The following is a 14,396-nucleotide window of genomic DNA, read 5'->3' on the forward strand; positions in this document are numbered from 1 at the left end:
AAGGCCACCAGCACTGGGCTTCTTAAAGCTCAGCAGAAGAATCTAGGTTGCAGCTAGAGTTGACCAATACTGTTCAAGCTGCTTCTCAGATGGCAGGAGTCCTGTGGGATCTCTTCTGGGTCTAGTGATCCATTTAACCTAGAATGTTCCCAGGTTAAGCTCATTAACTTCCATAGCTTTGATTACCATCTCTATGCCAATTACCTTCAACTCTGAACTGCCTATATAGACCTCTCCTGCCCGCCAGACCCATACATCCAACTGATTACCAGGTATCTATTTTTACATCTCATGGCACATAGCACCATCATCTGTCCAACAGCACAAGTCAGAACCTTGCGTAACATCTTTGAAACCTTCTTCCCGTTCATCTCTCTCATTTACTAATTACAAAGTCCAGGTCACAGAGACCTGCTCTGCAGACAAATAGCAGATTTCACCACCGACTAAATCAACGGCCCGTACAGACACCGTGGACCTCCTGCAGATCTTGCCAGCTTTTGTAGCACGCATATTAGTGTTCACTGAAAACCTGGGTTCTGCCATACTCCCTTTTTCCTGCCCCTGAGGAGCCCAGGAACCACACTAACAGCCAGCCCAGGCCTCTGTGGCTACCCTGGTGTTGAGAAGCTAGTCAGCTGAGTTCCTCCCTGTACCCACCAAAGCCAAAGTACATGACGCCTGCCTCCACCCCAGTGGCTGACGTCACCCTCATGCCCAGGCTCAAGGTTTGGCCATGTAGCAGTGCGCCTGCAGGCCACCAGCCTGCTGCCCATCATCCCGCTGCACTGCTGTGCACACATCCAGGGAAAGTGCACAGCCCCCGGAGAGCACACTAACAGCCGGGGCCCCTGCAGGTTCCTGTGGGCCTGCATCAGACCCTGCCTCTGACAGTGCTCAGCACCACCATGCCCCCTGGAGCCAGCATCTCCCTCCGTGCATCTGTGCCCTCAGCCCAACACCCAGCTCCAGCCTCCGCTGAGCTGTGCAGCCACCGAGGAAGAGGGTGTGACCACACAAGAGAATGCTGACATCCAGTGCTTCTGCAGCTACCAGAGAACTTGCCAAGTTGTAACCAATAATCCCTGCTCGCTTCTCTAATCTACACCGCTTCACACGCCACAGTTTGACGGTAGGCTCTTTTCTTTCCATCCAAAGATACCGCCCTCTCAAAGACCTCAGGGTGCTCATACACACTTTGCTCTGTCCAGCACCCTTTCCCATAACCTCTTCTTCTGAGATAACTGATTTTTTTCCTCAGTTTTCCACTAGAATTCCTTAGGAAGACATCATCTTTTTCTCCTAACTGGATTAGATTGTCTCACCATACTTTCCCATAATAACCCAACCTCTAGACTGCAACCCCCCTGAGGCAAGGGCCGTGTTTCTTTTGTATGTCCAGGTTCTAGCACTTAGGCATCCCTCAGTAAATGACCAAATGAACCGATGACCCGCATGCACAATGGATCACCATACCTGGCCCAAGAACTGTTGCCAAGGGGAGATATTTTTCAGCCATTAGAAATATCACCCAGTGGTCAAGTAAATTTTTGGCAATAAATAAACTGCATTTTAGAAAACCTCATCTCTCAAACAAGGTGGAAGCCATTCTTTTAGAGATGGAGTCTGGGAAATTGTTGGAAATCAGGAAACTTAATTCTTTTAATATGATAGTTTATTCATGAATCTCTCTGTCTTAATTTTGTGCATAATTAGCATAACAAACCTCTGTTCAATAATGATTTTTCAAAATGACCAGTTGTGTCAACATCAGCTTCATAAACTACAATTTAAAGAGTACTGCAAATAAGAAAGAAAAGTTATCAAGAACATATTTGATGTTTCAACAGTGAGTGGTTTGTCTTTTAATGTTAAGCTAATAATTCCTACAAATCAGGCAGAAGTGAGAATGAGGTAATTATTAGTTAAATGACACAGATGCTATTTAACTTAACCTCTTCCAAATAGGTTATGTAATATAAATCAGGAGGCTAGCTAAGTTTATAAATCTGAAGGGAAATAATGATGACTAACTTGTAATAAACCATTGTTCTCTCTAGTAAGAAAAAGAGGGACCAAAAGGAAGCTTAAAGGTCTAGTAATTATACAACACTGATCTAGAAAGGTGAAAATCCTATTCATTTTACATATAGACATTGGGAAAGCACTTGCTAAAAAGTCAGTGTTATTTTACATAGGGAAGTTATGTTTTTCTAAAACAGTGATCTCCAATAGAAACATAATCCAAGTTACAGATGAAATAATTTTTACACTAGTCACACTAAAAGGTAACAAGGAATAAGCAAAATTAATGTTAATATTTTCTTTAATTTAATGCATCTAAAATATTCTCATTTAAATATGCAATTGATATGAATTTCAAACTGTTTTTTTCAAAATATGGTCAACACCTAAAAAATCAAGAGATTATATATATATATATATAATATATATAATATAGACTTCCCTGGTGGGTCAGATGGTAAAGTGTCTGCCTACAATGCAGGAGACCCGGGTTCAATCCCTGGGTCAGGAAGATCTCCTGGAGAAGGAAATGGCAACCCACTCCAGTATTCTTGCCTGGGAAATCCCATGGACAGAGGAGCCTGGTAGGCGACAGTCAGTCCGTGGGGTCGCAAAGAGTCGGACACGACTGAGCGACTTCACTTCATATATTTTATATATATATATACAAGTGTGAATTTTTTTGTACTAAGTCTTCAATATCCAGATGTAATCTGTATTATAGGACCTCTCACTACAAACTAACCACATTTCATGTACTCAATAGCCATATGTAGCTTGTGGCTACTGTATTAGACAATAATTACATAATTTTATATATTTTGTATACATTTCATGTACATTATATAACAAAATTGTAACCTTTATTATCCAGACAAGTGTGCGTTTGTTCAAGTCTGCATGTGCATACAAACACACATGTATAATGTTATTAGTAGCTATCAGTATAAAGGTATTGGCGGCAAGTTAAAAGTAATGAAAGATCTAGAGAGTATGTCTTTTGAAAGATGAAATAAAGACAATCTTTTTAATATAATTTTACAGTCATTTATATATTTTATTATCTTCTACCTTCAAATACTGGTGACTATGAATGTACTATCATTAAATACATAAACAAAGTCATTACTTGTAATGCCTTAATTTAGCAACCAACTGTGTTCAAAGTTTCCTTTTAAAAAAACCTAGCATCCTTGCTAGGTAGAAAACCTAGCATCCTTGCTGAGTAGAAAACCAACTGAAACTATGGAAATCACTATGGCCTCCCCAGACACAGGGTCTTCACAGACAAGTTTAGATTCAGACCTCCTGATTGGCAGACTACCTTCCTCTGGTTCACAGAGGGCAGTACCAAGGAAGTGAGCAGGAAAATACCTCTTAGGTAGGCAGGGAGGTGGAAGGAGCCTATCAGCACGCAGGAAGAAATACATCTCTTCTACAGTCAATTCACTTCACTAAAAGGGGTACCTGACTCTCAACATCTCATCCCCTGAACATTTGAGATAAACAGGCATTTGCTGCTCACTTCTGATTATGACTATACTGAACATACCACAGTATGGGACAATATTATGCACAACAGGAAAGGGGGTTTAGGAGGCAGGGGGAAGGGTACTGATGTCCTCTTTTGAAGGAAGGAATCTATCCGAATGAAACTTTGAAATTCTTAGACCTAAAGACTAGTTCAGGTATACAGCACTTTGAATTGTGTAGGAGATGAGCATTATTTTAAGAGATCTTTCAACTTCATCTCTTTGATAGCAAATTAGGACACAAATGAAAGAAAACATCTTGTGACATGGATATCGTAGCTCAATATTTAGTTATTGTAAGATATTTTTGGTTGAGCCAACAAAAAATATTTTTCCACTGTGTTTCAACTGTTATCTTTTCATTTATACATTTAACTTTTGGTTTCATCTATTAATTGTCTGTATTTATAACCTCACCATGCCTATAACAGATAACACACAGATATAGATTTAAGTGGAAAACAGAGATAAAAATAAACTAATATTTTTTTGAATGTCAGTTAAATGTAAGATAGTGAGCTAAGCATTGTCCATACGTTTGAAGCAGAACAACTAAAATCATCTTATACAGATGATTGTGTGTGTGTATATTTTTTCCTTGACAATTCTTCATAAAGAATACTACACAGTCTACAAACCTGAGAATTTTAAAAAGCCTTTAGTTACCAATTTATTGTTTTCAGTGTTAACTTTCTAGACATTATCCTCAATCCCTTATTTTACAGCTTCAAGTTACTTCTGAGTTTGCTCTGAATTGAAACATACAATATCTTTATATAAGGAAGATACAGTGTTTAAACTGTTATGTGAGAAGTAATTTCAGTAAACTCTTTTGCAAACGTTCAAAGCTATTACTCTAGCCATCAGTGTTTCTACCAGTTGACTGACTGGAAATCTTGTTGTCTGCCTTTCACCTCAGTAAATACCTTTTTTATTGATCAAACTTTTAAAGTTGAAAATATCCCTTTGATTTATCATTTCTAGTTAATTCTCTTGTTCAATCAGGTTTATAACAGTCAAACTTCACTTTGCTGTATTCATATATCCATTCAATAAATCTTTACTTAATGAATGTTTGCTGCACATCTACCATGCACACATTTCTCCATGGATATTTCTGTAATCACTTCCTATGTTCCACGTGTCCAAAGAATTTAGGTTTTCCTACAATTTTGACAGACTTTTTTGTTATCTTAAATTTTAATACAATATTGTGACAGGATCTTTCCAGTTAAATACAGACATCTAGAAATAGATTCAGTGCCATTCCAGACAGGAAGTAGGGGATAAATACCAGTGGTTGTAATGTCATGAATCAGGAAACTATGACAGGACAATAAAATAAAACATTTCCCTCCTGAGACCTTGTCAAGATCCTCTGGCAGATCAAAGCTGTCTGCTCTGCTCCCTAATTCTTCATCCCACAAGTCTCTTAGGCAAAGACAATTACGCTTTGCAGAGTTATTCCAAATGGATAGGTCTGTGAATGTGCTATGCTTTCCTAGTCTGTCTTTTGGGAAGGAATATGCTTAATAAGAGGGTGGGACTTATTCTAAGCAGTGCAGACAACTCCTAAATTCCTATGGATGCTCTCTGAGTCAAAAATAAAATTCCATTAAGTGCATATTGTATTTGAATTCACTGTCAATGAAGGGAAGCAGTATTCCAGTTTGAGAAAAAGCAAAGACTACTATGAAAAAAGGGGGGAGGGTATTAAAGATTCAGTGACTAGCTTATCCCCAGAGCCCATGGATAATAAAGATAAACAGGAAAAAGTTACTAAGTATAACCATTTATTCACCATTTACAGGTGACTCACCATCTCAGCAGATACTGTGTTGGACTCTTCAGTGAATTTTATTTGCATTGAAGATGTATACATGACAGGAAATGGCTTGGACTTTGGACCCAAGCAGGCCTTTTCCAGGAGTCATGTATGGACGTGAAAGTTGGACCATAAAGAAAGCTGAGTGCCAAAGAATTGATGCTTTTGAACTGTGGTGTTGGAGAAGACTCTTGAGAGTCCCTTGGACTGACAGGAGATCAAACCAGTCCATCCTAAAGGAAATCAACCCTGAATACTCATTGGAAGGACTGATGCTGAAGCACCAATCCTTTGGCCACCTGATGCAAATAACTGACTCATTGGAAAAGACTCTGATGCTGGGAAAGATTGTAGGCTAGAGGAGAAGGGGATGACAGAGGATGAGATGGTTGGATGGCCTCACCTACTGGATGCACATGAGTGTGAGCAAGCTCCAGGAGTTGGTGATGGACAGGGAAGCCTGGCGCACTACAGTCCATGGGGTCACAGAGTCGGACACGACTGAGTGACTGAACTGAACTGAACTGAGGCCTAACTTTGACTTGCAGTCCGATCTTCCACTCACTAGTTGAGTAACTTTAGAAAAAGTCCTTGCAACACTCTGAACCACAGAGTCCTCACGTGTAAAGTAAGAACAATGTCACCCACGGCCCAGTGTTGTTTTCTGGAAAAGAAGCAACATACACAGCAGTTCCTAACAATGTTTGAAGCAAGATAGGGTCCGAATTAATATTAGTTCCCCTTTCTTCCCCCGTGTGTCTGTACAAAGCAAATTTGCTGTTGACTTTGCAACATGAATTTTCTTCCCTCCCCCAACAGAATGCATTTTTCACAAATCTAAGAAGAGACATTAAGAAATCAAGAGATTTTGAAGAGAAAAATTAATAATTATACATTAAGCCTCATTTTATTAATAACTATATGAACAGTGGAGATGCCAATTTTTTCCTGTGCTCTCCTTTTACATTTCTTAAGTAAAACTATATTATTTTCTTTTCTAAAAAGTCCTTAGGCTAAATGACAGGGTATGGGATCAATTCCAGCTGCTATTCCTGATCTGTCCTGTTCTTTAACAAGGTTGATAGGTCAAAGATGGAAATAAAATTCTCAAGTCTTGGCTTGCTGGATCCTGTCATTAATGTGCTGAGAGATTTTAAGACGTGTTTTACACATTGGGGGGTGGGGAGGAGGGAGGCAGGGAGAGGTGAAGAGAAGGTCTAAGGAGGTGTAAGAAATTTTCCTCTACATAATTTTGACAGAATACTGCAAGCACTGTCATTAGCAAAAGGGAGAAAAAACTGACAGAAAGGAGACCTCTTTTATGTTAAGAAGGGAACATGGTGTTGAGTTAACAGTGAAAATCATCCTCTTTAAATGAGAAGAGGCAATATGAGTTTTTTCCAGGACTTGTCTACCGTGGGGCCCACACGAGTGGGGTCAGGGCTCACTAGCTCCCGTCCCTAGATTCCACTCACCTAGCTGGAGCTGTTCGCAGGTCCTGGCTGGGTTCTTCCCAATTTTGCATCTGTAAATCGCCCCAGGTTTGACCACTGAAGTGTTGGAGAGCCAGTTGGCAGTGGGCGCCCCGACTACGAGCCTAAGAAGAGAAACGCGCACATGCGCGCAGATGTTAGCCTTGCTGCCCACTAAACCCCGGGTCTCCTCAGAGGCAGCCGGGCCGCTCCCGCCACCTCTTCCTCCGCCCACCACCCCAACACTCAACCCACCACCCCAAACTTCAGGGCCTGGCGCCAGAACGCACCCCGGCTGCTGCCACCCCAGGATGAGTTAGTTTCCCAAACACTTCTCCAGCAAGCTGGGTTCCCTCCTGCCTTCTCTAGAGAGAAGAAAGTTTGAATCAGGCGGGGAATCCCTGAGGCGCTTTTAGCTAGCTGCTCTGAGATGCCAAAGGCTCCCGCGTCCGACCCTACTCACCATCGGTTCGCCCCGTGGCTGTGCAGCACCACCGAGTAGCCGAACAGGGTGTTGGGGGGTCCCTCGTAGAGCAGCGCGCTCTCTGTGTCCACGTTGTAGGGGCGCACGGTCGGGACTCCAGAGCACAACAGAATCATCACTGCCTCCCAGACGGCGGCCCCTCGGGGGCCCGGCCCCCGCCTCGCTTCCACGGCCATGCGCTTTCGGAGGGGAACATTCAACACTGAACCGCCGCTGTCCGTCCCAAAGTTGCGCAGGATGCTACGGTTGGCGGAGGGGAAGAGCGCCCCAAGAGAAGAGGCTCAGCGTGTCCGGCCCCGGCGGACGGGAGGGAAGAACGGAGGGAGGAGGGCAGCGACCAAGGGAGGGGGGGGGAGTCGGGCTGCGGCGGGCGGAGCAATCCGAGGAGGCGAGGGATGAGACGCGCCCGCCGAGCCCCACGCGCGATTCTGCGGTGCAGCCGGGAGGTTCAGTGATCGTAAGTCCCGGGGCGTGGGCCTCTGGGTGGGGTACGGGTGTGGTGCGGGGTCGCAGGATCCACCGCTGACTCCGGCACGCGTGACTGTAGGAGGCGCTAGGGAACCTTGGCCGCGCAGCGCGCGCCCAGGCCGGGCCTCCTGGCACTGCAGGAGTTGAGCTGGAAGGGGCCAGGGCTTCGCCTTTTAACCGCGGTTGGGGCCTAGATACTTAGCGGCGTGGCCTCAATTCTACCGACCGCGCGCGCCCCACTATGAGCGTAGAGGCTCCTCGGCCTGCCCGGTGTGGCCCAGAGGCCAGCCACAAACCTGGGCACCCGATGGACTGCGAAGGAAACTGTCCTGAACCTTCGTTGATAATTCAGCACTACACCTGATTTGGGGGGGTGGGGGTTAATAAGCAACCGCTAGAGAAATTAACCAGGGAGCCACACACACGCGCACACACACATACACACACACCCCACTCCCTGAAGGTGCCCAAGATACATTTTGGTGAAAAAGACGTTATGGTATGGTATTAGCTTTAAGACTTCCACTTCCTTCCTCCCCTTACTTCTTCTTTAGTCTGGGCAACTTGCTTGGAGCAGTGGGTCTAGCTGAAAGGCAGGGAGGGGCAGACGGTTTAGGTCGTGGCTCAGTTCAAGGGCCAGGTTGGGGTAAGGAAACACTGACTTGCCTCATTTCGACTGATTCTTCCCTCCGGGTGATGCTGCCCTTGTCCACATATCCGCTCAGTTCCACCGGATACATGAACCATCAGGGCTTAGCATCTGCTGAGGTCAAGAGACAGACATCATGATGAGCCTCTGAAAGTGTGCTGGGGAACCACAGCACAACACACTAAATTGGGTTTGACTCTTGTCCTAATTAAGCCAGGTGTACCTCAGGTTTCTTTCTAGTGCAGCTGGATAGCCATAGATGATTAGGGTGGTATTTGCAGGAGATGCAGGTCTAGTTATTATTTGGGTTTCCCTGGTGGCTCAGATGGTAAAGAGTTAGCCTACAATGCAGGAGACCAGGGGTTGATCCCTGGGTCAGGAAGATCTCCTAGAGAGGGGAACAGAAAATAAAAACAAATGAAGAAAAAGCATTCATCAAATAGTGTGTGTGTGCCTGCGCATTAAAACCATATGGAAATAGTACCTCTCAAGTTGTAAAAAGTAGACACATGATTAAAATACTTGTTCATTTACTTAGCATATTAATTGAGCAGGCATTTTGCCAGGCCCACAGGATGCCATAGTGAACAAGGCAGGACAAGTTTTCAGGAAGAATTTCAGCCAAGTGGTAGACAGACAAATGTTTATTGACTGGAGAAAGTTCTGGGTGTTTTAGGGACACTTAGAGTTGAAGGATAAGCACAGTTGTTAGACTAACCACTTTGAGAGAAGAGATGAAGGACAGCAGGGCCAGGTAGAGGAATGAAAAGAGGTGACCTTTGCTGGAGTGGTTAGCGGCCCCCACACAAGATGGTACCATATGAGGTTGACTAGGGAGGTGGGGACACATTGTGAACCTCCTAAACCAGTTTAAGAATTTTTAATTCTGTGCTCGAGCTAGTAGGCAGCTGTTGGAGGACTGGTCTTGGTCAGCTGTGGGTTTCAGAAGTGTGAAGAAAAAACTAAAGACAGAAAGCCTAACTTTGCAGACTTCTGCAGTAATGGGGGGATGAGTGGTGAGATGATAGAGTGGCCTGAACTAGGAAGGAGCAGGAAAAAAAAGAGTTTCAAGAGATATCTGAGGATAGAACCCAACAGAATTTGGTGATTGGGGCTTCCCTAATGCTCAATGGTAAAGAACCCACCTGCCAATGCAGTAGACAAAGGTTCAGGTTCGATCCCTGGATCTGGAAGATCCCCTAGAGAAAGGGATAAATATCCACTCCAGTATTCTTGCCTGGGAAATCCCATGGACAGAGGAGCCTGGCAGGCTATAGTCCATGGGGTTGCAAAGTGTCAGACACAACTTAGCAACTAAATAATGACAGAATTAGGTGACCGTATTGGTAAATACGAATGTGGGGCTGAGACGAAGGAGTCAGGATGCCCAAGTTTCAAGTTTGGGATCTGGGAATATGATGCTAATTCACAGAGAAAAACACTGGGGGAATAAGGTTATGCCTGTGTGTGTGAGAGAGAGAGAGAGAGAGAGTGTGTGTGTATAGCTGGGGGGGCAATGGTAGATTAAATTTTAGACAGGTGGAGTTTGAGATATTGTGGAGTGTTAGGATATTCCAGCCAAACCCAACCGAATTATTTTTACTCTTCTGTCAACAGATAAAACAAGGGGAATAGTAATCCTCTCTTATTATTTTCAATAAGGTAATTAAAAGGCAAATAATGGTGAATGATAAATCTATTGTAAACATGAAATGAAATGGCTTCCAGAAAAGTAGCTTTAAGGGCCCATGGTAAATGGTCCTGCTCTGTTTTTCCACTCAGGGCATATTTGTTTCTGGGTAGACTGACATATCAATTTCAATCCAATTCTACAATTAGCTCATCATTCTGAAATAAGCAATACCTTTAGCTTGCTGCCACAAAATTTCTAGTTGAGACCTAAAGAAGTGTTAGCTGCTCAGTCATGTCTGACTCTTTGGGACTCCATGGACTGTGTAACCCGCCAGGCTCCTCTGTCCATGAGATTTTCCAGGCAAGAATACTGGAGTGGGTTGCCATGCCCTCTTCCAGAGGATCTTCTGACCCAGGGATCAAACCAAGGTCTCCTGCATTGCAGGCAGATTCACAAAGTTTCTAGTTGGACCTGGGAAGCAGGTATATCAAAGGTCCTCCCACTCACACCCTCCTGGCGCTGGGGGCATCAGAGCCACTGATATAAACTCTGACCTCTTTCTTTCCCTTCTTTCACCAAAATCTTATGCAATGAAATTCACTCAATACAATTCTTTCACAGGGTAATTAAGAGTAGTGGCCAGTAGAGCATTTGATGGGGCAGGAACTTATTTCTATGATGGTGATTATGGTTATGATTTCATGACATTTTCAGAAACAGCCATGTATGACCTCGTCCACTATAGTAGCCCCAAGTTTTTTTCTTACAAGGCTTGGAGAACAGATTACTTTTCCTAAATCAGGAGGAAATAAAGGGTGTTTAACACTGCTGTGACAGAGCCTGAAGATACTGCTGTCTCCCCAGTCAGCAGTTTTGCTGGCAAGTGTGAGAATCAGGTGAGGGGTGGGGAGCACGCAGGCAGGATAAGAGAAGGACTTTTTAAAACTGCTCACGCCTATCCCACACTCTCAAATGAACTGAAATACTCAGTCATTCGAGTAATGTGTCATTGATTAATATGTTTCAAGTGCCCACTGTGTGCTAAAAGATGTGTTAAGGTCTCAAGCGTAAAAGATAAAATACAAGTGATTTTTACCCCTGGTAAGAAATTCTCCCCAGTAGAGAAGATTCCTATATGGGCTCACCCAGTTTCTCAGCTGTTACCAAGAGTAAGTATTTCTCCTTCGTGAAAGGCTCTCTTCTCATGATACTTTTTTGAGCTCTTTCCCTCCTTCTATCTGACCCCTTTTGAGTTTGCTTTGCTGGCTTTTTTCTCTCCACCCTAAGTATTGCAAAGCCCCTGGGCTCCATTCTGAGCCCTCTTTCCCTCCTTCTTCTTTAAAAGCTCTAACCCATTTCCTGTATCTTTAAATACCAGCTAAATAATCCCACTAAATACCATCATGATTCGCAAATTCATATCTCCAGCCTAGACCTCTCAGCTCCAGACTCATGTCTTACTGCCTACTTGACATCTCTACTTGGATGTCCAGTGGGCATGGTGCACATAACTATCTAACACTGAATTCTAAACCATATTTCAACGATTTCTTCACCTGGTCTTTCCTGAAAACAGTATCTGCCCAGCAGTTCAGACCAGAAATACGGAAAGTAATTCTTGAGTCCTCCCTCTCTTTTTCTATTCCCTACATTTAATCCATCAGTAATTAAGTCCTATTATCGACCTTCAGAAACTATCTCCAGCTCATCTGTTTGATGAGCTTCTTCTGCCCTGCTGTTACCCTCTTCCAAGTACGGTAATCTCATCTGAGCTGTTCCATAACCCGAGACCTGATCTCCCTATTTGTCCCTCCCCCACATCATCAGTTTTCTACATAGAAACTAATGTGAAATTTTAAAATTCTAAATCAAAGCATGTATGCTACTCCCTTGCTTCAATCTTTTAAATAGTTTCCCATCCTCTTCTAGTGCAAACCACATTCAACAAGGCCTCCAAGGACTGGCCTCAGATCTGACCTCTGCCCACACTGCCAGCTCACTGGCTCATAGGCCCCAGGCTCACTTTCTTCACCCACATGGGCCCTCCTTAATTTCCTTAAGTGCATCAGGGTTCTTTATTTTTCTACCCTCTGGGCCTTTGCCATATTGTTCTCTCCGCCTGGACACACAACCTCTGACTTTTCATATGCTTCCTCTCTTTCTTCAATCTCAGCTGAAAGGTCTCCTTCTCACAGACAATTTTCCTGCTCACCCACTTAAGATAGGTTACCCCATTGCAGACCATGCTGTTCGTTCTCTTCAGCACTCTTTAATTTATTATCACAGAGGCCTTTATGTTTTCACTTTGTCTCTCTCTAGAGCACGAGAGCGGAACATACGTGTTGTGTTATTACGTGGCTCACCTGACATGCTGCCTGACAAACAGCAGGTGTACAATCAGAATATTTTTTGAATGGCTCTTAATATGATTTGGACTTTTTACATCCTTATGGTAATAAACTGCGAGACATCTCATATCCAGATTTCTCTCATCTCATATCCAGATGAGAGAAATCTGGATATTCACAAGTTTTTGTTCATAAATTATTTTACACAAAATGGTGTCATTTGGCACACTCAAAGATCACTATAAAACATGGGTCCTGCTCTCAATCAGATTTTAATTTATTAGGACAGAGATGCTACAATTTAGAACCAGAAGATATAGTCCAATAGAGAACCAGAGAATATAGTCCAATGTGAATGTCATATATCTGGGGGAAAGAAGGGAGAGCTGGTTGGTAACAAATGATGTAGATATAAAGAGCAGCGTTGGGACCTTAGTTTGGGTAGAGTGTAGGGCAGGGAAAATGAAAGAACTGATATAACAGACTGGGAAAAAATTGACACAAATTGTCAGGTGCAGTTCATATGAGGAAGTAAAATCTGACGAATGTTTTTAGGCCAGAAAATGGTAGCATCAGGAAAAAATAAAGGAAAGAAAAAAAGCAACCAGAAAAAGAATTAGAACAGGGAAGGAGAGGAGAATGTGTTCAGATAATGCTGGCTGAGTTCTAGAGATGGATCTAATAGACATGTCTGACAAGTCATTTTCAAGATTTTTTTTTTAAACTTTTAAACTTTTTCTTTAATAGATATTTTTAAATCAATAAAGTAAAGCTTGTAACATGTAAAACAATTAGTGATGCATAAAGAAAATGTTTGCCATCTCTTCCTGCCTCCCTCTATCCCAATCTTCTAAAGTGCTACCTTTCTCCCAATACAATGACTGCTTCCAAGTGCTTATCTCAAGATCTGCTCCTGGGGGATCTGAACTAAGACATAGGAGATTTTTTCCCACAGTAATAAAGGTCCCAACATGAAACAAGAAGCTTTTTAGTTCTGATATGTAATAATAGTCCAAATGTCCTGATGCATGAATATAAATATCAATGATCAGATTGTTTAAAAAAAAATGGAATAAAGTTGCTCTTCATTATACGGGTTCTGAAATCTGTTGAGAAACTGTGGAAAACATACCTCGGAATCCCCACCCTGGAATGTTTATCCAAGGACTCACCCTCCACTGGTGGAGGGCTAACCTTACCACACTTACAGGTTGTACCTGTTTGTACATAAGCACACTTTCAGGTGCCAAAGGAGTCCTCAGGAGGAGGTGAAAGACACAGGTGTCAGCAGGGAAGCTGCCAGCCTTCTGAAACTGCACTTTGTTGGGGGATGCTCTGTGAGCTCAGCTGGCCCAACAGGGTGGGGCATCGATGGTGTTGGCTACAACTGCCAATCAAAACCTTATACGGTCTGTTGGTGTTACTCAAACTTGGTTTTTAATCTCTTAAGCTTTATGTTGAAGCTGAAACTCCAATACTTTGGCCACCTGATGCGAAGAGCTGACTCATTGAAAAAGACCCTGATGCTGGGAAAGATTGAGGGCAGGAGGAGAAGGGGACGACAGAGGATGAGATGGCTGGATGGCATCATTGACTCGACGGACATGGGTTTGGGTGGACTCAGGGAGTTGATGATGGACAGGGAGGCCTGGCGTGCTGCAGTTCATGGGGTCACAAAGAGTCGGACACGACTGAGCAACTGAAATGAACTGAACTGAAGCTTTCTCTGGTTGGTTGGGGAAAACAAGTGAATGTGAGTAAAGCACTCTAATATAGTATTTAATACATAATCAATACTGAAAAAAATATAGCCTTTTCTCCATCCTTCTCTTTTAACATCATCATTAATGATGCAATCTATATAGAAATAAATTGTTGTTCACTCACTCAGTCATGTCTGATTCTTTGCAACCCCACGGACTGTAGCATGCCAGGCTTCCCTGTCCTTCACTGTCTCCTA

At 43.2% G+C, this 14,396-nt stretch overlaps 2 protein-coding genes across 8 annotated transcripts in view; one reads left to right on the forward strand and one right to left on the reverse strand.

Annotated features, from left to right (window-relative positions):
- Positions 1–7,636, reverse strand: part of ITGA4 (integrin subunit alpha 4) — an 88,906-nt gene extending 81,270 nt beyond the window's left edge. For 2 of the 3 annotated variants that reach the window (XM_081581024.1, XM_081581026.1), the window contains exons 1-2: positions 7,318–7,572; positions 6,858–6,979 (exon numbers count right to left, since the gene is read on the reverse strand). In XM_081581024.1, the coding sequence (XP_081437150.1) occupies positions 6,858–6,979; positions 7,318–7,514 (319 nt within the window). In that variant the 5' untranslated portion in view covers positions 7,515–7,572. Of the gene's footprint in view, positions 1–6,857; positions 6,980–7,317 lie in introns of all 3 variants that reach the window. The other variant, XM_081581025.1, reaches the window with a different exon arrangement.
- A 74-nt stretch (positions 7,637–7,710) lies between these two features.
- The window catches only part of LOC145542362 (uncharacterized), a 144,224-nt gene continuing 137,538 nt past the window's right edge, over positions 7,711–14,396 (forward strand). For all 5 annotated transcript variants that reach the window (XR_014079808.1, XR_014079804.1, XR_014079805.1 and 2 more), the window contains exon 1: positions 7,711–7,795. The gene's annotated coding sequence lies outside the window, so the exon portion shown is untranslated. The remainder of the gene's footprint in view (positions 7,796–14,396) is intronic.

This window comes from Giraffa tippelskirchi, chromosome 3 (assembly GCF_054371585.1).
Source record: "Giraffa tippelskirchi isolate mGirTip1 chromosome 3, T2T-mGirTip1v1.2.pri, whole genome shotgun sequence".
NCBI classification, from domain to species: domain Eukaryota; kingdom Metazoa; phylum Chordata; class Mammalia; order Artiodactyla; family Giraffidae; genus Giraffa; species Giraffa tippelskirchi.